The sequence below is a fragment of the Zeus faber genome (genome assembly GCF_960531495.2).
Source record: "Zeus faber genome assembly, chromosome: 10".
Lineage (NCBI taxonomy): Eukaryota > Metazoa > Chordata > Actinopteri > Zeiformes > Zeidae > Zeus > Zeus faber.
Genome location: NC_137199.1, coordinates 23,979,423 through 24,007,110, shown reverse-complemented (window position 1 = coordinate 24,007,110; position 27,688 = coordinate 23,979,423). Strand labels below are relative to the sequence as shown.

At 42.6% G+C, this 27,688-nt stretch overlaps 1 protein-coding gene across 1 annotated transcript; it reads right to left on the bottom strand.

Annotated features, from left to right (window-relative positions):
* Nucleotides 1-530: 530 nt before the first annotated feature.
* lnx2b (ligand of numb-protein X 2b) lies at nucleotides 531-16,018 on the bottom strand. Its single transcript, XM_080007991.1, has 9 exons — nucleotides 15,513-16,018; nucleotides 11,373-11,566; nucleotides 10,375-10,574; nucleotides 7,008-7,442; nucleotides 6,749-6,889; nucleotides 3,606-3,780; nucleotides 2,480-2,729; nucleotides 2,227-2,385; nucleotides 531-2,138 (listed from the first exon to the last, which is right to left on the bottom strand). Exons 1-9 carry the CDS (start codon nucleotides 15,911-15,913, stop codon nucleotides 2,003-2,005), a joined length of 2,091 nt encoding a protein of 696 aa, XP_079864117.1. The 5' UTR covers nucleotides 15,914-16,018; the 3' UTR covers nucleotides 531-2,002.
* Nucleotides 16,019-27,688: the final 11,670 nt, after the last annotated feature.

The following is a 27,688-nucleotide window of genomic DNA, read 5'->3' as shown; positions in this document are numbered from 1 at the left end:
GTGTTACTCAATGATTGAAGTACACCTTTTTATTTTAAATGGGGTGAAATTGAGCAACTCACTGTTATCCTCAGATAGTTGTTTGAGAGGAATACTTACGGCCTACAAGGTGCTGTGGCCATTTTATTGAACAAGCGCAGAATCTTTGATTTATTTTCGTTCCTGAATGAAACTGTTTTGATAAGAGATTTGACAACTGATGCGTGGATTGAAGGGGCACACAATAAACCACAGGTCCTTTGTTAGGCCATCTGCCACCACTAGGGGGCACATTGAGCCATGAACAGTGTTGACCATGTACAATTCCAACTATTCTGAGGCTGTGTATTGTTGGTGGTCAATATATTATTTCACAAGAACTATTACTATTATAAAATTTAATCCAATATCGTACCAAAGTGCAGAGTCCGTGTATACAAAACCATTGAACATAATCTGAGGCCCACTGTACATATGCATAGAAGCATCTAATTTGCTGCATTATATTACAGTCTTCTGACCGATGAACGTCATGTTAACCTCATCAGGCTTCTATGTAAGCTTGCCTGGACTTTAAAAAAAATAAAAATAAAATTGAAATAAAATAAAACTGAGGTTCTTGACCGTGAGAACAAAATATTCAATAATGTTCCATTGACTGGAAAGCAGCGACAGGTTTAATTTAACAGCATGTCGGTTGTTGAGGCATCTACACAAGCGTAAATCTCTAACTTCAATCAGACGGAGCAAAGTTGTGATTCCTAAACAGTTTATTGAACACAATGAAAGGCGACGGCCCAAGACAAATATAAAACCTGCATTTTCTAATCAAACAATCTTTTGACCGAAGGAAAAAGCAGAAACTCTGAAAACAATGTTATTGTCAATAAGGCTTTTTAAATCATCTGAGTTAAGCCCCAGAAGGAATGACCGAGGGAAAAACTGAATAAAATATCATAAAACAGCAAGGGTGTCTACCCATCAACCTACCTATGAATACTAAACAATAGAAGCACTCAACATTGTGTTAAGTGACAGAATTTTAAATAAGATAAATTCAAACATTTTTTGGTTCAGTGGTTATTAAGGCAACAATGCATCCGTCCCTCAATGCGACCCAGGAACTCACACTATCAAAGACATTCAGTGGGAGCCCTGGGACATAAATTCAAGATTACTACGTTGCAGTTAATACAGTCACTGGGTCATACTTTTGTCAAATGAAAAGCTTTAAACTCCTGCATAACGAAAGGCAAAACAATTAAGGCCAGGTGGTGGTTCAAGCCATTGTAGGTGATAGTACTCTCAGCTTCATTGGTTTCTTTTCCTCCCCCTTTTTACTGACAATTGAGTGAAGTTTTCCTCTTTAGGGAGGTCTATGTATCAGGCTTTTGGTTGTATACATCTTGCCTTGGTTGCTGTTGTGTGTTCCAACATATTTTAACATTTTTGTGAAGCACTATGTCGCAGCTTTTAAAAGTGCAATACAAAGAGAATTTGTGAAATCATCAAAGTATTTAAATGTACATTGGTCCAGATGAAGATATGATCGACCTCACCCCTTGAAATAGCCAGTAATCATTGTTTTTATATCAAGTCCTGCATATTTCTTCTTCATGATTATACAAATGTCTACACTACCCAATCTTTGGATTACATACACGTATGTAAATCACTTGAACCAAAGGCATTACAACCACCCAAAAAAAAAAAAAACAAACAAAAACAAAACAAAACAGGCATTTAACAAGAACCATGTCCACTGATTGTCATTAATCTCACACCCTGATTAACGCACTTTTTCCCCAGAGGCGTGAAATCACCTGCACCTTGAGTTCATCAGCTAATGTAACAGATGTGCACCGAACTCGTCATTGTGAAAGCCCCACTTAGAAAGGTTAGAATGTGTTCAAGTGCATTTGCTAACAAACAGTCTACAAAATAATTTCACCTAGATATGAGCTTGTGTGCGATGAAGTGGCAGCGAATGATTTCATGGAAAGTGGAGAGTGTGTGTGTGTTCTTAGACCAGACTTCCTGGCCAGGACACCACAGTCAGTGTGACTTTATTTTTCTGCAGCTTGAGCATGGGGATGAGCGACGAGTTGTTCATGCCCACCGTGGTGGCTCCGTTGACAGCAACTATCTCATCACCGCACCTGGAGGGAATCACAGGCTGTCAGCGATTACAGGGTTCACGGGGTGTGTGACAAGGTACAAAAGCTCCTCATGCACTGGGTAACTCACTTGAGGCGTCCGTCAAAGTGAGCAGGTGTCCCAGGCACAATGGTTTTGATGAAGAAGGGCTGCTGGCCGTGGCTCTCCTCGTAGCCCCCAACGATGCTAAAGCCCCAGCTCTCGTTGTTGGTCTTCAGCAGCACAATGTCACGGCACCAGTGCATGTGACTGAAACGAGAGAGAGGGGGGATGGCTCCAGGTCAACACCCTTTATGTTAAAACACACCCGTGGATTGATCAGACGGGTTGAAAGCGGCCCTACCTTGGCATGCCCAGCCATCGCGTCCACAGCGGGGTCCAGTTGAGGTCGTCCTCTTGTGTGCCCTCCGCGCTCTCCAGCTCGTTGGCGTCGTCCGACTCGCCGCCGTCGTCGGCCTCGGCGTCCTCCGAGAGGGTCTGCAGGACACGCAGCACCACCTGGCTCTGGGCGGTCTGTGTCTTCAGCACCGACACCGCCTCGCTGTACGTCAGCTGTGTCAGGTCCACGCCATTGATGCTCAGCAAAATGTCCCCTGTGGACGACGATCCAAAGGACAGCGTTTTAGCTTGAAGAATGCGCTTATTGAGTTCCTTAAATTAGACACACACAACATAATTCATTGGCCGCGCAGCCTCGCTCGAAAAACATCTTTCATCCCCGGACGCACACAGCTAGTGATTGATGAGAAAGACGAAGAAAATCAGGGACACTGCGCTGCAGTGATCCAAGTTATTAGGACCGTGCAGACCGATGCTGGCAAGCATCAGTCCGGTTTGAAAAGGAGAATTCGTTCGTTTGTTTTTTTTTTCAACCTGGATCTCTTTTCCAGTATTTCTTTGAGCCATATTATTACATCACAATGATGTATGTACAGCCCCTGTGCAGGAAAACTGACCGGCAAAAACAATGCCGGGAATGTAGCTGGAAAGTGTCTCCCAAAACCACGACAAGACTGCAATGTGAGAATGGTGTGTTCTGGGAGAGTTTGTGATCATTTTGCTGTGTCCACGTACGCTTGCTTCATTGCTTTATGGGTTAGACAGTCCTGCCAACTAAAATACCAACCCTGTACTGAATAATTTGATTAGATTTAGAACAGAGATGATTACTGTGGTGGGAATACGATGGACACTATAATCCTTTAAGTGTTCTTGGGCAATAAACTGAACGAAAGAACACCACCATATAACATGGAGAACATACATCGTAGGGCCAGATTCTCAAGTTTATTGTTTAAAATGTCTGTTCAATCGTTTTGTTAAAGTCTAATAAGATAGTTCTTTTTGTATAAAAAGTGAATTTATGGGCGAGAAAAGCCATTCATCATGACTCAATAGAGTCTGGGAAACTCATTTGGTCAACTATGCAGTTTCCACTCACATTCAAAGTTACGGAGACTGGCTCGTACCTGTTTTGATGGTGCCATCTCGGTGCAGGCAGCCCACTGGCTGCACGCTGGTGATGTAGACAGGCAGGCGGCTGCGGCAATCCCTCCCACCGGCAATGGTGATGCCAAGAGAAAGACGAGGCTCCTTCTTGAGGCTCACGGTTTTCTCCTGGCTGGAAAAGCCACCCGGAGGGTCCTAGATGACCGGCAATCAGACAGGTCAAATACTTCACAATCAACCTTTTGTTCCACAACTATCGTATCTACTGCAGTCATCTTAAATACTTGACGGTCATGACACCTAAAGTTTAGGCTACCGTGATTCAAGGCCTTTGTGATATTATGCATGCTTCAAACATTTATTGGGGGGCGGGAGTGGCGGTATGATGATCCATTATTGAGACCTCCGGCCTTCTTTGACTTAATTGATTCTTCTTGTAAAACCCCTCGTACAAACAAATGTGAGCATTTGAGATGCAGCTGAGAAGTGAGGACAGCTAATGTGCAAGTATCAACACTTGGCTCTCGTAGTGGAAGAGATGTGCGAACAGAGACGGCTTTCATGCAGCTTCCTTGCTTCTCTCCAATCTGTAAACCATGGGAAGGGGGCTGGGGGAAGTGGGCACCAAGGTGGTAACAGAGGGCGTGTGGGACCGGGGGGGGGGGGGGGGGCTGAGGGGAGAGACGGACGGGGGAGGGGGGCTTCCTCCCACAGCAGGGATCCCAACCCCCCAGCAAGACTAAAAGACTTTACTCTGTAGGTGAAAGCTAACTGTCACCAGCTTTGATCCTCTGCCACCCAAAGAAACAACCAAACAAAACAAGGCCGTGGCTGTGTAGCGGCAGAGTGAGCAGCACCCCGGTCCTTTTGATCAGGACAGAGGGAGCCCCCCAGAAAAGCCCTTTTATCTCTTTTCACCAAAGCAGGCGTCTGCTCCCAGGGCTTTTCACCTCTGTCTGTGGGGGGTGCCGCTCTTGCTACTGATAGTGTGCAGTGTAGGAGACGAAAGCCCCTTTCCCCACATAGAATGCGTTACATTGCTGTGTGTGTGTGTGTGTGTGTGTGTGTGTGTGTGTGTGTGTGTGTGTGTGTGTGTGTGTGTGTGTGTATATATATATATATATATATAGCGCCGGCCAAGGCAGTAGGTAGTCATTCCCACATTGCCCCCCACCGTATGGAAAATTTCCTTCTGGAGTCTGTTCCCACGTTGGTCGTTTAAACATTACTGGAACTTTTCCATAGTTCTAAGAACTTTTGGAGGAACCCTCCCTTTATTGGTGTCTGCAACGCAGGAACTAGAACCGATCGTAGTTCTTAGAATGCAGTTTTGAAGGACTTTTTTTTTTTTTTTTTAGCTCTTTCCTCAGGGCAGGGACTAACCAGCACAAGAGGAACCTTCAGTGACGTAGTAGGTGCACGGTGACTGGTCCAGACATAAGTGCACAGTCCCTCGCCCCCGGCGCACTGAGGAGAGTCCGCCCTGACCAAGTCGCATCACTCTGGGTGGGGACCAGCCCATGTACACTCGGTGGTAATTAACAAATAACCATTAAAAAACAATAAACAAATAGTATTTTTATTGTAGATGTACATTTATTTTATTTTCTGACGTTAATTGAATGAAACAAGAAAATCCCTGTGCGGGATCCTGATGCAAGCCCTCGCTCACGAAAGTTAAAAAATACACCAAATTTTAAAATACACCTTGTAGATCTAATATTAGTGAAGATTCGGCAACTGGATTGCGTTTTCTTGCCTCAAAGCTGTTTGGAAACACATTTTGGTGGACTGATGAGGTGAAATCAGTGAAGGTTTACAGACTAATACAAGGCGGAACACTGAACTCGTGCTGAAACCCCATTGGCTTACGTCACTTCAGCATTCCTACTCGCCGTGCAGTTGCCACCAGGAACAAAAAAGCTCATGAAGGTATCTAGTTCTAGTTTCAGTTCCCTCTGCTGACAGAGCCCCTGGACACAATAACCCTAACCCCAAGTTATTAAATCAGTGTGATCATTTTCAAACTGTCAACACTCTCTGCCTCTGGAGAAGAAATGTTCTCCACCCGTTCTACCGCTTCCCGTCCGCTCGCTCCCTCTGGCTCTGCGGTGTAGCCGGTGGGCAAGCGAAGCGCCTGTGCACGATGTCCCCACACCACAGCCATTACTGTAAAATACGCATCTAGCCTCTGAGTGGCATTTTTTAGAAGAAAAGTAATACAATTAAGAATATGGAGACCTGTCTCCATAGAGACGGGACGCGTTTCAGTTTCTTGTCTTTGCAGCTGAGCACGCGGTTCGCCATTTTTCTGAATGTCCCCCCCTGCCTCTTCACGATAATTAAAAATATATATATTTGTACCAAATAAATATTCGGAAAAACCCACTATTTGTGCTTTATTTGGATTCAGCTCCACCCCCACTTTACGACAATGTTACTGCTTCCATTCCCACACATTTCCATTCACAGCCGTACCGGCATTTTCCATGAAATTATACTAGGTAGAGAGAGGGGAAATTTATGGAGCGACTTTTACGGCACATCAAGACCGGCTCCCTTTGCCACATGAGGCCAATACAGAGCATTGCCAGCAGATTTACGGCTTTCAGTACAAGTGGGAAAGGGGCTCAAGTCACTTGACATAAATAGGTAGTATACTACAAACCAATTAAAAAAAAAAAAAAAACTTGATGAAAAAGAACCACCGGCAAACATGTACCCAAACACCGTTGTCAGTCTGAGGTGTATTCCTGACAATTTGGTGACTGAATGAACAGCAAAATAAAGTTGAACCCTGAACCAGCAACCAACCATGTGATATTTGGACCAATTGCAGACAGGGGGAGGTTGGCACACTGTTGGCGAACTGGTAAATATTTCACACTGAGGGCTTGCGCAATACAATGCACAAACTCAAAACATCTGTAACTTCCTTTGCTTCTTGTTCTCAAAATGTCTTTACTCGAAAAGTTATTTTTGATGTGAATATACTGGCACATCAAATGTAATTAGAGGGGAACGTAAACTTAAAGTTTAAGAATCCTATTAAACAATGTGATTATGATTGAAAAAAATAATAATAATGATTAGACATCAAATACCATCTAATTAATGATGCAAAGTAAAACTTCCTGTTCTACATTTTTGTTCCCCACATTACCTTCAGGAAGGTGGAGTGGCGTTTGAAGTACTGTGGCTCCGGGGTCCTCCTCGCCGCCCGGCTGTGCTCTCCATTGTTGCTCCCTTCCTCCAGGCTGTCTACAGACCTCATCACCACAAAGTTCACCCGCACCTCGCTGGCCTATATGCACACAATCACAGAGACCATTTGTCATTCGTTAAGTTGACAAAAGCTATAGACAAATATAAACTGTTTATCAACAGTGTTTGGCGACTACACATTATTCAGGGAGACACACCTGTATGATCTGGGCAGCGCTCTCAGGAGTCCCGTGCCTCAGGTCGTGTCCATTGATGGCCAACACCTTGTCATTGTTCTTCAGTTTGCCGTCTTTAGCTGCCAGACCGCCAGACAGCAGGTCCAAGATGAAGACCCCACTCTCTTCCGATTTGCGGATGAGTTTAATACCCAGGGGTTCCTTGCGCTCCCTCTTCACTAGTGTCACCTGGATGACTTTGCCAGGGTTGTGATTGGAGACAGCGTTGCCATGGGAGGAATGAGATGGCTGGGAGGCGGGGGTACTGTTAGAGGCAGTAGGGTGCTGCTCAGGACGTGGATCCCTGGGTTTGAAGCCCTTTTCCTGCATTACAGTGAGCCTGAGCAAAGAACATGGCCGTCGTAGCACAGCAATGGCCTGGCAATGGGGGACAGAAGCCAGACTCGCGTCGTTGACCTGGAAATATGACCGTGGAAAATACAACACACTTAAGACCCTTTCCCACATGGAATCCATAACAGTGCTGGATATTAAAACAAAACAAAAGAAAAAAAAAAAAAAACATCTGGCAAAGGCAGTAGATAGTCATTCACACATTGACCTCCTTCATGGAGAAGTTCCGTATGGAGTCTGTTCCCACATTAGATGACTGTTGGATACAGTACATAATGGGTTAGGGTTAGTACGCTATGTCCAGTGTAGATGCCATCGTTTGGACAATCTGTCGGCAACTGACGCAATCTGAATCGGTTTAGTTTTTTTCCTGGCTCTCAGAGACGAGCGCTCGGGTTTCCACCTCCCCGTCTCCCTGCCCCTCCCGGACGCACACCGTTCCCTCCACTGACAGAGCGGGGACAGAGCCCCCGTCCCCGGACGCAATAACCCTAACCCAATGCTATTAAAATCAGTGTGATCATTTTCAACCCGTCCTACACTCTCTGCCTCCGGAGATGGAACTTCCTCCGCCCGTTCTACCTCTCCCTGTCCGCTCCTTCCCTCTCCGGCTGCCGAGCAGGCAAGCGAAGCGCTTGCGCCCGATATCCCCACACTCAAAGCACTTCATACTGATATATGTGGCATTTTTAAGAAACATAAAGATCTGTCTCCGTAGAGACTGGACGTGTTTTTGTATCTCGTGCCTGTCTCCGTAGGGACTGGACGTGTTTTGGTTTCTCGTCTTGCAGCCGAGTGCCACATTTTGGACAAATTTTTCATGAATGTTTTCTTTTTCTTCCCGAACACAAATCATTTTGTAAATATTTGTACGAAATAAATATTCGTAAAAATCCACGATTTGTGCTTTGCCGGTATTCAGATCCACCCCTACTTTACGCGCTTGCCCCGGCAATTAGGGATGCAAATGTGAAGGAATTTCCTTCCACCCACCCACTCCACACACCCAGACTGTTCCCGTCTACCGTGTCCCATCTGGACGCAGCATTAGTTGTTGAGTAACAACGAGAAGCTCCTGTTTTCTACATGCAGCCACGTTGTTCGTCGTTCTTCTGGAAGCCTCCATCTACTTCTACTGCCCCCTGTCAATCCGGTAAGTAGTACTACTTCCTGGCTGGGTTCCACCCCTTCGAAACACCCTGCGCCCCAAATACTTTCATTGACACAATAAGAAGACCGCAGATTGTTCAGTTCTTATCGATGAGACAACATCTTATTAGATTAAATTCTTATTAGCAATTAATTGATAGTCGATTAATTGTTAACATCCCTACCGCCAATGTTACTGCTTCCAATCACACACACACACACACTTCCATTCACAGCTGTACATTTTCCCATAAATGAATGATGTTGAGTGCGGGGAAATTTACGGAACGACTTTTACGTAATATAAGACACTGGCTCCTTATCCAACATTTAGCCAAAATGGAACTCTGCTAATGGATTTACAGCTTTCAGTGCAAGTGGGAAAGGGGCTTTACAGATTACTTTGTATTTACTATTACAGAGCCTTCTGTTAAAAATGCTGACAAATAAAAATGGCTACACCAGTCAGCATGACATGGGTTTTGAACGACTGCTGCCTTAAAATATCAGGATACCAAAAAGGACTGCAACTAGATCCTAGATGGTTCTGTAATCTTACTTATTGGCCAGTAACAGATGGACACATTTGCTGTGTACTTTGATCTACATTTCAGCAATCAAACATCAGACCAATATATGACTAACATATGAAACAAAAAAGGTATGAAATGTAGGTTTTAAATGTAGGTTTGCCTGCTCCATTAAAAAGCCTGTTTAAAAAAAAAAAAAAAAAAAAAAACACTCTTCGAGAGACCCTGCCAAAGATCTTTTCATTGATTCAAGGAGAGCAGTAAGATCAAGTTTCAATAAATTAGGAGCACAATACCTTCTCTGAAAGACCCAGTGAAAAAGCTGGCAAAATGCATGTAACATATCACATTCTGAGGCTGTGCAGATTGGTTGGTTTTAACTTTCATTTTCAGATCTTGGATTGGTTGGCCTAAAGGGTGAGCTGGATTTAGAGGGCATTCTGTAGTAGAGGTGCCAGTGGTAGGGGTCAACACTCTGCAATATCAATTTACAGTTACAGCACATTCCAGAACAACCTAAAGGGAGCTACAAAAAAAAAAAAAAAAATGCAGGAGCAGCTGAAATCCTTTTGAAAAGATAATCTGTTCTGTGAACATGTGTGAGCGTCCCATGACAATTCTTAAACTTGGTAGTTTGCAATTAATCAAGCACGAGTACAAAAATGGTTAAATGTTTCGATATATGGTACAAGTGGGATTCTCACACACACACACACACACACACACACACACACACACACACACACACACACACACACACACACACACACACACACACACACACACACACACACACACACACACACACACACACACACACACACACAGAGAGAGCAACAACTTGTTTATCCTGAATATCTGCTTTGTTTGGATAGGTTTACACTACTTCGCAGGTTCTGAAAATTCCACTATTATGCACAAAGAAGATTTTTGCGGAATCATGACTTTTTCAACTTTACCCCAGGCCAAAACAAAGGAGGAGTTTAGATTCCCTCGGTACTTAAGGTCCACCACAGATCTATTGATTGAAGTACAAATCTAATATAAAAGTAAAGTTGGACTTCACAAGACGCTGTATGTCATACTGCGCGATCCGTGGGCAGGTGCTTCCACTGGTGGCCAGCCAAATCTATTCATGGTCACATCAGCCATGCTACGATCATTACACTGCAAAATTTCTGGCACAAACTTTACCAAAGCCAATTACGCAATGGGTAATGTTGAAAAATATTAGTCCACAAAGTGAGCATTTTTGTAGAAAATAGAACCTTAACTGACAGGGGCTGTAGGGCTTTAGCGGACAAGTGTCCCCTCACCTCCAGAATGTGGTCCCCTGGAGCCAGCCTGCCATCTCGAGCTGCCAGTGAGTCACGAACAACCTCCTGGATCACGATGTTCCCCAGGGGCGTGTCTTTCCCCCCTACGATGCGCAGACCCAGCTCGTCCTCGGGCTCCTCCCGGAATAGCTCCACCACATTGGCCTCCGCAACAAGACTGGACCGCAAGGGGGTCGTATCTGGAATGAGGCAGATGGAGACATGAGAACTATTTAGGTGTTAATAATTTTGTATTTATCAAACTGATGAGTACTATACAGGTATGCCCATCTGTTGTTTCAGGTCATTTTTGACACCACAATATCAAACTCAAGACCCAGAACCCAGGCCAGAATCCCCTCACAAATTTCGATCTGGTCCTCAAATCAATCTATAGTCTTCTATTTCTGGCCTTCCCAACTGCAGCCCCTCTTTTGTAGAGTGATCTGTTTGTGTTGATGGCCAATCTTCTGCAATTGGAGTCAATGCCATCAAGGGTCTAAATAGGACTAATAGTTGACAGTTATTTTTTAAATTATTTATATATCGCGTTAAAATGTGTGTCCCTTAGTGAGATTAAAAAACAAATCTCAAATACATTTTACCATACCAGTTTATTATGCAAGTAGCCAAGGTTCTAGGTTCACGTACTGAAATTTCAGGGGAAAGTTTGCCATTTTTTCCAGTATCGGATAAACCCATGCAATACACAGTACTCTCCGCTTTACCTCATTGCCCAAGTGTTGCCTGAGGAAACTGACTTAATCTTTGAACGAGACAGTATTGGTTACAACATGTTGCAGATGATAGGCTGATGATTCACAATAAGGATGTCTGAGAATCAAAAGCCAGAGGCAAAAATTATATCAGCATTTGTTCTTCTGGTTTGAAGAGAAGAAAAGTTCTTTACACTTCATCGGGGAATAAATGATTGTCATGAACATACGTGGTATGCATTTGTTAAACTAGGGAGGGTTGGAAATGACTTCATACTGTACCATCTTCACTCTCCTCGTAGGCGGGATTAATCAGCCCCGGCTCAGCCTGGTCTCTGACTGTCGTTCTGGACAGCGTTGCTGCGTGTTTAGTGTCCGCCAAGGATTCCCCCTCAATCTTACGTCCCTTAAGCTCATTCCAGGATGGCCTCTTTCTTTTTTCTGCTTCTTCCCTTAGCCTTTTAAAAGCAGGACATCTGAACACACAGGGAGAGAGCATAAAACAAGAAACGGGAAAGGTCAGCACAAAATAGCTCAAAACATAAACACACACCAACAAATGACTTGACTTTCTTGTAACACCAGCAGAGGCATATACAGTAAGTTTATCAGTGTTTTTTCTCCAAGATGAGGAGGGGAGTTCTCACTTGTTTTGGAGGCTGTCCAGCAGTACAGGGCATAGATGCCACACCAGGGAAATGAAAAGAGTGGAACGAGTAAGAAAAGGTATAAAAGTAAAAACACAGGGTGAGCAAAAGGCAACCAGGGGCTGACCTCATACACAGAATTTGGAAGAGACGCGCTATGCAGATGACTATTTTACTGCATTGCAGGTTGGCTGTGAGAGGGGAGGGCAGGTCGAGTCTGATTAAGTCAGTCAGTCACTGCTAGTACTGCCGTTTATACTGCCTGAACTTTGCCTGTTCTCTGATTGCACTGGGAGGCTGCTGCAGAGCCTTCTATTACCCACAATGACTTCCGTCACCACTACGGTTTCATCCCGGGAAACGGGATTCCCAGGAATGTCCAAACCATGGCCCGTTTCTCGTGAAACAATAACAGGATTATTTTAATTTTTTTTTAACATTTACAACATATTGGAATAGGCCTATATTTGGTTAAAGCCCTTTTCCCACATGCAATCTATGACATGGCTGGATAAAAAATAAATCCTGCAAAGACAGTAGGTAGTCATTTACACATCGCCTCCTTTACAGAAAAGTCCTGTATGGAGTCTGTTCCCACAAAGATGACTGTTACGGATACAGTACGTAATGCTCACGAGGGGTGTCTAATATCAGGTGAGACTAGGCAACAGAACCTGTTTCATTCATAGACCAGGGTGTCGCTCCCCGTCCCTCCCGGAGGGTCTTGGTTCCCTCCGCTGACTGAGGGGACCGAGTCCCCGTCCCTGGACCCAATAATCCTAAACCAATATTATTAAATCAGTGTGATCATTTTCAACCTGTCCTACACTCTTTCACTGTCCGCTCATAATAAATATTCATAAAAACCCACTATTTATGCTTTATTTGGATTTGGCTCCACTGCTTCTTTAAGGCAATGTGACTGCTTCCATTCCCACACGCTGTTTATACACTAATTATACTACTTCGACAGTGGGGAGATTTATGGAACGACTTTTACGGAACTTCGAGACCAGCTCCAACATGTTACAAATATTATTTGTGTTTATTAAGCTGTAGATGTATAATATATTTCATTGAATATTCAAAATAAAATAAGTCCCTTCAGTTAACACCATTTAAAACAAAATATGACCAATATTACTACTTAAAATCAAATGATTTCTGTTGGTAAACAATAAGTAACAAGTGCAGCTGCTTTAATTAACATTCCACTAAAATAATTTGATCAAATGAAAAATAAATATGGCAAGTAAGTCTAAATAAATTCTAAAGTTTGTGGTGTCAGTCTTCGTCGGGACATCCCGTCTACATATTTTACACAATGGATATTTACCGTCTACTTTGGGTCGGAACTTAAATATCCAAATAAACGCCAAACTATGGATGTATGCGTCCCAATGATGCATCATCTTTCTGCTTTTCCTTAGAATTCTGGACACTGCGGCTCTGTTTTAGCTCTGTGTGTATTGGGTTTACAAGTGCAACCTGTCCACGAGGGAGGGGTCGGGGCTTATTTCTCTATCAACAAACATTATTGGTCAGAGGTGAAAGGTCGGCTTTAGATCATCCAAACTGATTGGCTTTCCGTTGCAACTTGCTGAGCGTGGAAATGAACAGATCAGCGGAATTTATCGAAATGATCCACCCAGCACTAATTCAAATTGTGCTTAGAGGGAATTATTTTCACCAGACATAATGACCGGAGAGATTTAAATATGTCGGACTTTCCCGGTCAAAGACCGGCAGTTACCGGGTAACAGTAACGCTGAGACCTAAGCATATTTTGTTTGATTATGTAGTCGATTTTCTATCATTATAGGCTATTTTGTTATATTTTACCATAGGTCTATCTCTAATGTTTTCTAGGCTATTATTTTGTTATAACGCAAGAGCACTGTAGTAGGCCTGCCCTGTTCTTAAAATGTTTATTTGCACTTTGCACGTGAAGCGTGACATGCAGGCCGCCAGGACTGTTCACTGTATTGGCTTAGATGCCTGGTTGCACAGTGTTACCTTGAAATGGTGAAAATTTCAATAAATGTTCTGTTCACTTTGAGTGATCATTGACTTTATTACTATATCTAACGTCACTTGGCTACAGAAGGCTCGGCTTAACTCAGATGTCAAACTTGGTACTGGCCTTGCCATGTAAAAAAGAAAACACCAAGACAATCCCACAACTTCTGCCCGAGCTCATGAATGAAAACCACGGGACAAGTACAGGTCTCAATAGAAGGTTTCAAAGGTTACACTAAACAGAGCCTGTGCTTCCATTGCCCTTTTACTCAATTTGAGTTGCACATCATGGACAAACAGCTCTCCTTATAGTAATTTTACACCCCAAAAACAGACAACGTTCTTGAGTTGTTCCTTTACAAACTTCAGATCCCACACTCACACGCAGACTACCACCTATACCTGTTTTTGGAGTTTTGACATGAGAGCTTTGAACAATCCGGGAATATCGGTTTAAGTACATTATACAAGTGTATCTTTTTGTTTATGTAGATCAATCAATGTTGACAAGCCTATTCGTCGGTCGCAGTCCTGTTTAAAAATAAATAAAAATTGTTTGGGAGTAGGGGCTGAGGTTATTTCTCTGCCAAGAAAAGCTCAATAGCTCATTTTTCCTGAGAAAAAAAAAACAGCTGTTTGGATGAGGAGGAATTAAGAGCTACTTTCATACATTAAAGTGGGCAGCAACCCTATCAAAACACACTTTTATGTCAACCGAGTTTATAAAGGAATGAGTAGAATTAAGAATGTTCTTTTTTTTCTAGATGTACAGTAAATCCACTAATATGACATTCCATGAGCTTCCAGGGAATGAAGACATTTTGTTAAAATGCTTACAGTTCTTTAAGGGTCAGGGATTGGCCTCAGTATAGTTAGCATTGGCATCAATGCTGAACTCCCACATATTACTTTTGCAACTAAAAGCCTCCTAAAGACACCCTCATGACTCATTGGGCCCAATTTGAGCCCCATCTAACAGACATGGTCATTGGAAACCACAATGGCTGTCATGGAAAATTGGTTGTTTTACCCTGTGCTGTGTGATCTTATGAAACACAAACATTGTCTGAGACATCCTACAATGCCCAGAAGGAAAGTCTAAATGTTACGGTACCAAAGACAATTTCAGGGGAAGATTTATTTTCTGATTTCTCAGACAATTTCTCCGATCACAGTTCAGTCATAGTGAAAAGTACAGTGTGCCCTGCCTGGCAACTTAAATACATACAGATCTGATCGACTTGTGCAAATTCTTAACGAATTAATAATAAACCATGTAGAGAGCCTTCTGTCTAAATATTTTGCAAAGAAGCTGCTCTAGCTACAGCAGTGCTTGATAAAAACCTTTGGTAAAATATTCAAAATACTGTTGCAAAGCTAGTAAGACCATTGGCTATTCTAGCAATCTATACACCCTCACACCATCCTGCAAAGCAATCCAACCAGCCTGTCCTTTCTACCCAAAATCACACATTCTGTGTTTTAGCAATTAACATTTTTAGTACTAAAGGTAATTAGAAAATGAGTAATTTGACATAAAAGCTCTGCTGAGCTTAACAGGCAAGAGCAAACAACAAAACAAAAGCATGGTGACATTTTTTTTTTTTAACCAATGTTGCCAGGTAACAATCAATTTTGACCTGGCATTGAACCTATATCTCACACTGGTACTTCTAGCAGTGAATCACAGCTGGTCTGTCTCCTTCACAATCCTTGTTCAGTTTTGCCTCCATTTCCCCATTCACTATCGCCTTACCTGTTGTGAAGATGTGGCTGCAGCTCACAGCGTTGCATCTGCTGCTGGCACTCTGTGTGGTGAGGGCAGAGCACAGTGAGTTTGTCCAGCAGGTTCCTGACCAGCAGGCTGGAGGGCCGGCACTGATGCAGTTGCAGCCGCTGACGGTCAACAGGGCAGAAGTCTTGTTCCTTCAGAAAGCTGCTCAGGCAATAGTAGCAGTATGTGTGGCCGCAGGGAGTATCCATAGGCCTAAGCAGGGGCTGCAGACAGATGTGGCACACCAGTTCATCGTCCACTTCATCCTGGTACTCATACAAGTGGTTGTCCTGGCCCTCGTGCTGTTGGCCACACTCCTTGCACATGCGTGCCCACATAAGGCCTGCAGTGCTACTGCTGCAAGGAGCCTTGGGCTCCGTCATGGCCGCTGACTGACGGACCTCCAGCCAACGTCCTTTGCTGTACCGGAAAAGGTCTGCCCCCCTCTGTCGTGTTACAGACCAAGTCTCTCCTCAAAAAACAGTGCCCTATTTCAAAAGGGGTCTTCTATATCTGCTTCTTTTCTTCTTGTACATCCCACCCAGAATGAATTTAAACTTTGATATTGGAGCACTGATTCAGTATATGTTTTCACAGCCTCAATCTGGCTTTTTGTCGGGAGATAGAAATAAAAAAAAGTCTGCTGCTGCAGTTGGACATTTCCCTTCACGTATTAGCCAGCTCCACAGGAAATGACACAAATCCACGGAGCAGCAGCAATGTGGCAGCAAGCCGCAGCCGTTTCCTCTCAGCAGGTTTCCTGAGTGACAAAAGAAATTCTTATCTTAGAAAAACGTCACCGCTTCATGAATTGAGCTAAATAAGTCAAAAGGGACTAAAGTCAAACACGTGCAAATTGGAAGGAACAAAGGCACGGCACTAGACGAGCATGAGAATGTTAGATAAACTGGGCAGAAAAGCAATCCCCTCCACTAATTACCCCCTACGTCCAATCAGCAGAGGCCTGCATCCCTTTGAGAGTTGCTTAATCTCGACTAATTCCTTTCCATACAGTGTGTGCTAGTTATAAATGCATTCTTTGAAGAAACTTCAGGTCACCTGCTCCACATGTTAGTACATAACTGCTTTCGTCTTTCAATTCATCCAAACTTATGTTAAACAGAACGGGTCTAACGAGCTATATCTAAATACAGTCCTATCTTATGAGCAAACAAAACATATGAAAATGTATTATGACATTTACTACAATTACAGAGCAATAACTATAAATTCACAAGATACATTTTAATGACATTTTATAGGACAAAAAATGATTCCTCACTGCAGTGATTCAATATCGATTGCATTTACTGTTCCTCATTTTTCCCAAACCAGGAGGTCAGGTAGCTTAACAAAAAACAACATCATGAGTTTAATTTCACTCACCGACGAAGATATGAATTGTCAGGCGCCCTGAAGTCACTGCACGCAAACACCAGACTCTATCATAGCAACTATGCTGGCTTCCTGAAGCCAGAATGAAACCAGAGCCCTACTGCTCCAGCACACCATCAAATGTCTGTGTGTGTGTGTGAGAGAGAGAGAGAGAGAGCGAGAGAAAGAGAGAGAGAGAGAGCGCACGAAAGACCTAGAGACAGAGCAAATAACTGCGTGCACAAGGGTGCATGAATATGTGCCGTCGATGAGGAAAGCACGTGGTGGTGGGGGTGAATGACTAGGCACAGGGGAGCTCAGCTGAAGGGGGAAAGGAGAAGCATTCATTCTGCCTTTGTCAATTTCTAAGGTGGGGGATGGGTGTATGGGAGGATGTGGAGTTAGAGAGGATCAGGCTGCTGATGTTGCACTACTGCAGGCAAAATTCTCATAGGCTGATCGCTAGACAGACCAACTGCACTGAGGCCCACACCCTCCCTCTAGCACACAAACACACTTTTGAGTATTCACATAATGCCTTCACAGATGCTGGGGTCAAGAAGAACCTGTCCCTCAAGTCATTGTTCAACTGATACCTACTGTTGTAATGGATAGGGGTCACAGATCCTGCAACACAGTGAAGGAGGCCCATGAAAAACGCATGGGCTACACTCTATCCGTATAACCTTTGTGTCGCACGAAATGCACCCAACCAATAAATTTAATAATACACGATTTTATTGAATATGCTGTCTAATGGAATTATGCAGGGCTAGATATATTAAGGGTTTCTGTGGTGAATATACATATAGTCAAGTATGTGAAAGTAATTTGTCCTTTGGTCTCCCAATACCTGGGATAACTGATGTACTGCACGATAAACTACTATCCCATGTTTGTGGGTCATCAGAGAAGCCATGTTAGTCACAGAATGGGGGTTTCATTTTGGATGCAGCACATATATTAATTAGAGGAGTGGACAGCCATGTAAGGACTGACCCACTGACCCTTAAAAATGAGAGATGGCCTGTTGGTGAATGTTCAATACCATCATGGGAAGAGAGTGGTTTATCAATTTGTGTCCTGTTTCTCAAGGAAGCACACTGTCTTTGATGGAGAAATAGAAACACACACACACACACACACACACACACACACACACACACACACACACACACGCCGGACTTAATTTGTGTTTTCTTGCTTAACAACCATAGAGACGGACAGATTTCTGCAGCAGAAGTTCTGCAGTTATCACCCCTCTGTACGCAGACACATGGCCCGACCACTCTACTTTTCTGCCTCATCCAAACAATGATCTGCACAATTGCACTAGAAATGGTCACGCCTACACAGACGCTATCTGCTTGGCATATTTCCTGGGTTTCGCCCTACTTCTGATGCCCTGAGGCAGACCTCCCTGGCGTATTTACTTGTTAGTTTATATAACAGGGACATTCCACATTAAACATTGCTGTAAATTCAAGTTAAGGTGAATAACTTATAGTTGTTTAGTTTTCAATGGTTTGGGTGTTACAAACTACATTAAGCTGCTATGTATTGCAAAGCATAATGATTATTTTTTTATGTAAATCAAGGCTTAAAGCTGTTCGACTTTTTTGCCATTATTTAAATCAGTTCCAAAGATGTTGTGCATTGGAAAGTCTAGAACACCTTTTTTTTTTTTTTTTTTTTTTTAAACTAAGGACCAAGCAATCTGCTCAACAGAAATGACCTTGGAGGAGGAGCAGCTTATCCAAATCAAATGCCTAGATATCATGTGACTTCCTAAGCATTCTGGGGAAACTTCTCTTCCCTGAATGTGTCCTTAGTCTCAGAAAGGATTAAGAGAGATGGCATTTGCTTGTTGCTGAGCTACCTCCTCAGGTGGCAGATCTGAGGAAAAGTACGTCCCTCCACACCTTCTGTGACCTGATTTTGAAATACTGTTACTTGGCAGGCCTTAAGAATGTATCAAGAGAGGTGGGGTGTACTACAACCTTAATCCAGTACCTGCCTCCATCAAACAAAGACCACAGGAATACATGAAATACCAGCACCAAGTTTCTGAGCTCAAAAGTTAATAGGTTATCAATCACTGTTTTGGGTAGTACATTCTAAATTGAAGTCTAAAGTTTTTCCTTGTTTGACAACCAAATGGCCTCTTAAATGTGATTCTTACATGTAATTTCCATTCCTTTAATAACTTTTTCGACCATCATGCTCGTGTTTTCCTTCAGCAGGCTGTCCCATCATGTATAATTTATAATACCACCATTCAAATTCTATTGATTTAAAGTTAAAGAAATTACTACAGTATCATTTCCATGTAATTCCTTTATATACAATATTCCCAAATAGCTGAAAATTGTATTATATGTAATTTGAGACTCAACTATCACAAAGATGTTATCACAAAAATGTTCCTTTCAAGTCACACTTGACACACCACACTTTTCCTTTTCAACCTACCACGATTTGAAGAAATGTATAACTTGAATACTAACTGATATTAACTATTGGTTTAGGCCTCCTTCTGTATAGCAGCAGATCAAAGTCTACAAAGTTGGACGTGCCCTGAGACTACTTTTACAGTTAAACACGCTGTATCTGCCAATACAGCTTTAAAAAAAAAAAAAAAAAAAAAAAAAAAAAAAATAGATGTTAAAAATGATAACATTGATTAAGCCTTATTATTATTATTATTATTTTTTTACTTATAATTTTTGTTATCCCTTAATTAATCCTCAGTTTATTAAGCTCTTTCAGGTTGACTGCATACTTTAATAAAACGCATATGTATAACAATAGGTAGATAACCTATTGTTATATTCCTAACTATAGATAGAAATAGGGGAGGGCAGGTTATTAACTACATAGTTATATGAACTGTAATTAGAACAGTTCAGGTCAGATAGCAAGGTAAGTCATTAGATATTGGAATAAATATAACGACCCCCCCACAGAACTTTGGACAGGCAAGTACAAGGATTTTCTTTGATTTCTTTCTAGTTGTTGGAGTTGGGTTCACCTAGAAATAGATTTAACCAATCTAGGGTTCATCTAGAAAAAGCGCTTTGGTTATATAACGTCAGAAATGTTGACTAGAACTTCACTCATTTTGGCAGACAGAAATAGCAGACAAAATGTTTACGTTCAAGTTAACCTCAAATTCCATTTTAAAGACCACTTTATGAGGTTTCAAAGGCCTGATCTCCGTTAAGACTGCGTTACACACGTTTAAAGACCGTTTTTAAGGGACCTCGGACACCCTCACGGACCGGACTAGAAACAGCGAAGGTCCCATCACATGGCTGTGTTTGTCTCTGGGACCATAAATAATTCACCGTCCCAACATGTCAGCTTTTAGTGACAATCAGCTGCGTCCTTATCGCTACAACCTACGTGACACATCCACCCGATAGCAGAGGTAATAAAACCTACAACCACCACCACCACCACCAAAACAGCCATGTCTGGTTGGCCTGCTCCACTGGAGCTGTGGCGGGGCTCACCACCACGCAGCACCGAGGACACGGAAACACCTGGACAAGTTGATTTGTGATATAAAAAATAAGCAAAAATAAAACTAACCTAACTGTTATAAACGGATTGCGCACAATTGACAAAGACGGCCTTCTTAAAAATGTTTCCTAAAAGCGTTCGCTCGTCGACACCGAAACTCGCCTTACCTGTGGAGGTAGTTTGTTTTTCTCCCCGGAAGTGGGGACAACTATTGACACAAAGGGATCGGTGGAGGGAAAAAAACAACAAACACACAATGTTAATTATTATCTTACCTCGGCCGGTGGACGGGTTCCGTGTCCGGACATTTGGTTATTGTCGTTGTGAAATGATCGTGATATTCCCCTCCAGGTGTAGTTCATCCGACCGGAGAGAGAAGGTACAGCAAACAAACCAAAGAGCTGACGTTGATTACAGGAAGTACACGCAAGTCAGGTGTGTGGCACTGTGGTCAAATATAGAGCGATCAGCTGTCATTATATTATATAATATAATATTATATATATAAATCTTCTATATATATATATATATTATTATTATTAGATATATATTTTTTAATATATTTATATAGAGAGATTACGCGGGCGTTAAGGGTAAGAATGTTTAAGCAGACTAAAACAGGATACTGATCATTTCTATTTCTGTAGCCTATTCAATTACATAGGCTGACTAGCCTATTTACACAACATGCATTTATATATAAAAATACAAAATAAAACGAATAATTATGAAAAATACTATGTTAGCGTGTTAAATATGAATATGCTAATATATAGAAACATGCCAATACTTCTAAGTACTAAATACCTTTACAGACTACATAAAGTAGAAAAGGTAGAACTATAGAAGGCTAAAAAGTACATAAATAAATTATATATATCCGACTGGTCACTGTGTGTTCGGACACCTTTCTTTCATAGCAGCATTAACTTTTCCAGCAATTTGTGCTACAGTAGCTCTTCTGTGGGATCGGACCAGACGGACTAGACTTCACTCCCCACGCACATCAATGATCCATGGGCGTCCATGACCTTGTCACCCGGTTCACCGGTTGTCCTTGCTTGGACCACTTTGGGTAGGTACTAACCACTGCATGAATATATATGAATCGTGACCATAAAACATTTCACTCCGAGTAAAAAAATAAATAAAAAGAGAAAACGGAAAAGGCAGCGGTACACAACTGTACGCGGTTATGTTAAGAGAACTACTCGTCCCATGAACCATCGCGAATGATACCTTTCCAACGACTCCGACCTAACGATAGTTTTAGCGCGCCTCCTCTTGAATTCAACCTTCGTAATTACCACAGTCTTTACACGGTTCATAATAGTGTGTTAATGATACATTGTGGTGCGTGTTGCGTGCGTATATACCAGACGACAGTGACGTTCGCGGGTGCTGTAAACATTTCCATGGTGACAGCGAGCTCCACCAATCGGAGACGTCGCTGGTACACTGTAGGGTTGTGGGTAGTGTAGTCCTCCTCCATGACAGCGCGAATAAAACATGTTTAAAAGATTCAAGATTCAAGATTCAAGATTTTTATTTGTCACATACATATACATACTTCCATACATATATGCAGTGAAATGTAATGCAACGCACCCGGTGATAGCACACAAGAAGTCCTAGGAAAAAGTACTAAAATAAAATAAAAAGTAGAAAATTACTTTCTAATAGACCGACTAACTGACTCCTAAAAAAAACAAAGGTTGATATCATGCGGACTTGTGGCTCCTGCAGGAGCGTGTACCGTCGTGTCACAGTCTCATAGCTCGTGGTAAGTCTACCTTGGATGGTTACGACATTAATTATCAAAATGCTCCATTCTGCTGAGCTCTATATATTCAATTAATTATACCACCAGGCTGAGCATTTTTTAAAAGGGTTATTATATTGTAATCATATATAGGCCAAGTATGCTTAGAAGACATTCCTACACATAGAAGGAATTTGCACACAGAACATAGAGTAATAGTAAAAAAAAAAAAGAAAGCTTAAAGCTCATCTGCTGACTTATGTGTTTATAATGTAAATATATATTTATAGAAAATGTATAAACTGTGTAAGATATATAATAAACAATATGCAATATCTAACAATAAACAATGTCTTTACTATTGTTTGCACTCATGATATTGGTTTTTTTTTGTTGTTGTTTTTTTTCGGAATCTGTTTAGTCTGTGAATAAAGTAAACACCGGTGAAGTCATTTAAATTCATGACAAGAAAGTGTTATTACCTCATTTATGTAAGTGATCTCTCACAATGTTCAGTTACTCAAGTCAGTTGTGCCGAAGACACGAATTGTGCGCCATGTCAGAGTGGTTGAATATTGCTAAGTAAGATGGAATTCTCAATTGTGGATCACACCATTTGAAATTCTGTTGACACATGAACAGTGGGGAGCAGTGTTGACACATGAACAGTGGGGGGCAACATACCTCCTGCAGGATGGAAGGGAAGTGCCTTTGCCACAAACATTGTTTGTTCACTAAGTCTGTTCATTTTGCACTAAATACACCACAAGTATGTCGTATTAATAGCAGGAAGATAAACTGTCTGACATGATGGTGCTTGACCCCCTGATCATGAACACCTTTGATTCATGTGAGTGTATTTGCACTGCTTGTATTTCAGGTTTATTAACATCAGAGTGAGACCTATTCTGTTGGAAAAGATCCTTGCAACAGCTCACTACATGCCTATACGTGATGAATGTGAGCCCATGAGGGACCTTTAAGGGATGGTTTGGAGGGCCCTTAGGGTTGCCGGCAGTGATGAGTAAGAGTGACACCATGTGGTCTGTTCAAATATTGTTACACATTGAATTAAATCTTATGAGTGCTTTGACACTTCAAGCTTAATTTTGGAGATAGGAGTCTTTCACACTTGCCAACATGAAGAAAGCTCTACCCACAATTGTGCGTTGCATATCTTGAATTCCACCCCTGGGAATGAATAAGGTTCTGTGTTATTGCATCAATGTGAAAGTTGCTCGTCATCACTCGGAATCCGTCATGCTGAATACAATGACTATAGATGAACATCAGACGGATATTTTGTCTTGCTTTGTGTTGTGTAAAAAATGGGAAGGCAAGTTGAATTTCAGAGCAGTGAATTTGGTTCTTGCGGGAAATGCTGGAAATGTGTCGAAAGCCAGACAAGATAAACACTGAGCTAACAATGCAATACATCCTGCATGTTCTCTCTCTCTCTCTCTCACACACACACACACACACACACACACACACACACACACACACACACACACACACACACACACACACACAGAGCAGACCCACCGCTTGTTTGAGCTAGGGCACCTACAAACAGAGAAGACACTGTTTGTCTTTCCTGGGATAGGTAAACATCCTCTACACAAATAAGATCCTCTGGAGTGAGAGAGGAGAAGCTCACACCATTCGTGCAGCTGCACTCTCACTCCAATAGTCCCTTTGATGTCCTCACGGAAGAGCTGTAAATGAAGGTCTCTTATATCCTAACTCTTTTAACTGGTGTGTAAGTACAAGATCACCATTCACTTGCTCTTTTTTGTCCTACCTCGCGCCCAGGTCAGGGCAGATGAAGCGCACATTGATAATCTAAAACCAATTGTAACAGTTTTTTCGTTTTTTTTGTATGAAGACCAATTTCAAACTCCAAAGCAAATGAATTGTCACATCTTTGCATTGGCTTTGTCATTATTTCAAAATGTAGTGTGTATGTATTTACCCATTCTATATACAATATAGTACATACATTATAAACAAATAGGTTTGATCGATTTTTCGGCTGTTCCTTGCTGTGCTGCCACACATGCTAAAACGCAGGACGAGAGCGGAGAAGAGGAAGAACATTTGTACAAAGGCACCATTCAGATCTGCTTTATTATTTAACAATTCTGGCGGAAACTCTGGCGGACCCCCCACCTGGTCACTTGAGGCAAAGCTGTCTTCATCTTTCCCTGGGCCAGACACAGAGGTATTCGGCTCAGGCCACGGCTTGCGCTACAGCCCCAGGCCATGTCTGCCTCCGCATGAGGCTTCTCTCTGACTAGAATGCTGGAGGTGTAGCCGGAACCTTCAAAGAACAATGCTCCTAAAATGTCCGGGCTCCTCCTCAATAACCACACGACCCTGGGTTGATTTGCTGATCTTAGTTCAGTATTTGTTGCCTGCCATTTATCATTTCAATACACTGTTACCGCTCTGCTTGCTCTTTGAGCGTTGCGCTACAGCATTTTGATCCCCCCCCCCCCTTCATTTATATTGGATTAGCCTTTTACCAACTCCACAAACAATTGCCCCATTGTTAATGTAGTCCTATAAATATCTGAAGACTGTTACTGGTGTTGTAATTGTGGCTTTGGCGTAAATTCACAAGGACAATGAAATTGAGATGTCTACCTGTGTGTTTTGTGTGTGTCCTTCGGTGTATATGTTACCAAAGACTCACCGGTGTCCTTTGTCTAATTGTTTAACTATCCTGCAGTGTATCTTCAAGAGCTTGCTTGTTTGTACGTGCCGTGTCGCTAGGCTTGTCCGCCCAGCATGACACCCTGTATCAGGCCCTCAGAGATCAAAAGCCCTTGGTGATTCTTATCAGGCAATATTCTTGTCCACCTTCCCTCCCCTGCAAACCCATACGCCTCTCGCTGTGTTGACCTGAGCCGTGCGCACTGGTCCTGACGGCACTTTGGCCTTTCCTCTTCTTATCACCCTGAAGGGCAGGCTGTGATAAGGCAGGTCCAGCCTGGGGACAGAAGGTGGTCGCTGCTCACTCCTTTGACCCTGCTCAGCTGCATAGATTGGATGTATCAGTGGAACCAAGAGTTGGACGGAGCTGCCCATCATCAAGACAGCAACATACTTTTCACTTTGGCCATGCAACATGTGATAAGGCATCGATTAATAATCAATCACAAATTATAAATGTATCTTGTAAATTAATTTGACAGGTGCACTGGCCTGTGAACCGCCACTTATTTCTTCCACATATGCAACGCATATCTGCAAATAATATCTGCGTAATTAAGCAGATGATAGCTTCAAGATTATAGACAGATCATTGGCCCTTCCTTACGGGATTTGCTTTTCTCTGATTTTCTTTCCCTCTATTTAAAGCTATTGATTCAGGTTTGAAGGGCCAATGATCTGTCTATGATCTTGAAGTTATCATCTGCTTAATAACACAGATATTATTTGCAGATATGCTCTATATATTTGGAAGAAAATAAGTGCTGACTAATACAGTGTCTCTCCTGAAACATGACATCAGTACATCTGTTTTGATTGCTTTTATGAGTGTTCAGAACAGAGAGACAGACAAGGAGGATTGGTGTCCAAAGTCACGACCCTGCCCTGACCTGGGTTAGGGAAATGGTCGCCCGACCCAAGACAAAGGAGGATAAGGAGAGAGTCTGAGGGGCTGGCTGTCCGACCACTAACAATGGGGCTGCACTCAGACTGTGGTCCACACAAAGGCCAGGGCAGCCCCCTCCGCTCTGCTCCCACATTGCAATAGAGCTGGCATTTCACACCGGCCTGTGAACCGCCATTCAATCAAACTACTGTTTAACCTGACCCCTGGCCTACACAGAAATCAAAATGGGTCTGGCGGGATGTATTTAGGTAAGTGACCTCATTAACCCTTTTTGGAGTCATCCACTGCTCAGTGAACGCCCTTTCATTCAACTCTTTAACTATAGTTGTTTTGGTGGCCTAAGATAAGGAAAGGTTTTGGTTACATCCACAAAAATGAATATATTTTTAACATGTGTTCCTTGACAGAATGTAATCAATAGGCCGCACAATGAATAATGCGTCTAGTGATCAGTGTGATGTGGTGATGGTGGTGGTGGTGGGAGGGGGCAATTGCTCCCTGGGGAATAAGAGACACCAACAGACCCATCGTCTGGGTCAACTGCCCTCAAGCCAGGGCTGTGGAGGGACCACATGATCCTCTCTTTCTCAATGAACTAACCCTCCCCTTTACCTGTACGTGGCATGGATCAAGGTGTGGGGGCTGCATATCAAACACAGTAGGGCCTTTGATGTGGATGGAAACACAAACACTGATTTGACCAGAGTCGTAACAGCTTATTTGTTCCCTTTAGTCATTCACAGCCTCCTTGTTGAATGTCTATGCCTTCAAAGGCTAGCTCCAAGCACGGCTGGTACAGTAGCCAGGGAGACGCAGAGAGGGCCCTGACCTAATGCGCCGAGGGTCTGTGGGAAGGCCATCTGGTTTCCTGTTCCCTAGATTTGATATTGATTTATTGGCTGTACATGGGAAGATAAGGGGACACCAGCTGCCAAAATCCTGGCACTTTTAGTTCTACTGAGCATCCTCACAAACAATAGGTCTTCTGGCCATTTACATCAAACACATCACTCCTTGGGTAAAAAAAAGAAATTTAAGAAGAAATTAAAGTGTAAATTGATCGCAATCACATTTAAAGAAGTCTTATTCGACTTTTTTAATTAATAATAATCAAATCTGACACACATTGTGATATTTTTATTGGAATGTGTCATTGCTATCTGTGCATAAAATAAACGTATGCTCTTAAAATTTCACGAGAAATTAAATAGTAGAAACAGAATTCTTAGAATCGTAAGTTGGCAATTTATTCTTCATATGTTAGGTAGAACAATAATGATATTTTAAGAAGCAACATTTGAATATGCTAAATCCAAATAGCATTGTAACCTCTGTTCACTCTAACTAGGTGCAAAGGTTTGTTATCTTTTCTCTGCTAACCTTTCCACTGTTAGTCCATTCTAAGAACAATTCATTTAAGATCTGGCTTCTCTACATAACAATTCTCCCCTTCCCGTGAAGTGGGCCAGAGAGTGTGGCTCTAGCCTTTCTGGGACAGAGATCTCAACAAGGGCCAGATCGAGTCGTATTTATGCCCAATTTCTCTCAGCAATTAACTCTTAGCTCATCCACCGTGCTCTGGTCCCATCCCTGCCCCCATCTCCCACACCCTTCCCTCCCCTTTCCACTCAACACAAGGCTGTGATGTAGCTGTCTTAGATAATGAGGTGAGAATTTTATTGCAGCAGTCTGTGAGCCTGGCACCAGCCTATGATGTGTGCGTGTGTGGGAGGGGTGGGCCGGGGGTGGGTGGGGATCATGGCCTAAGTTTTCCTTCACCGGTGGCGCCCTCTGTTGACTGGGGCAACTTCCCACTGGTAGTACAGACCACGGTGCCAGGTCCTCTAACACACACTTCAAAGTGGTAGATCA

Coding starts and splice junctions, on each gene's coding strand:
- lnx2b (XM_080007991.1), bottom strand. CDS start 15,913: ATGACGGAGCCCAAGGCTCCTTGCAGCAGTAGCACTGCAGGCCTTATG. Junction 3,781..6,748: donor GCCACTCCACCTTCCTGAAG/GTAATGTGGGGA, acceptor CCGGTCATCTAG/GACCCTCCGGGTGGCTTTTC. Junction 2,730..3,605: donor AGATGGCACCATCAAAACAG/GTACGAGCCAGT, acceptor CGTCGTCCACAG/GGGACATTTTGCTGAGCATC.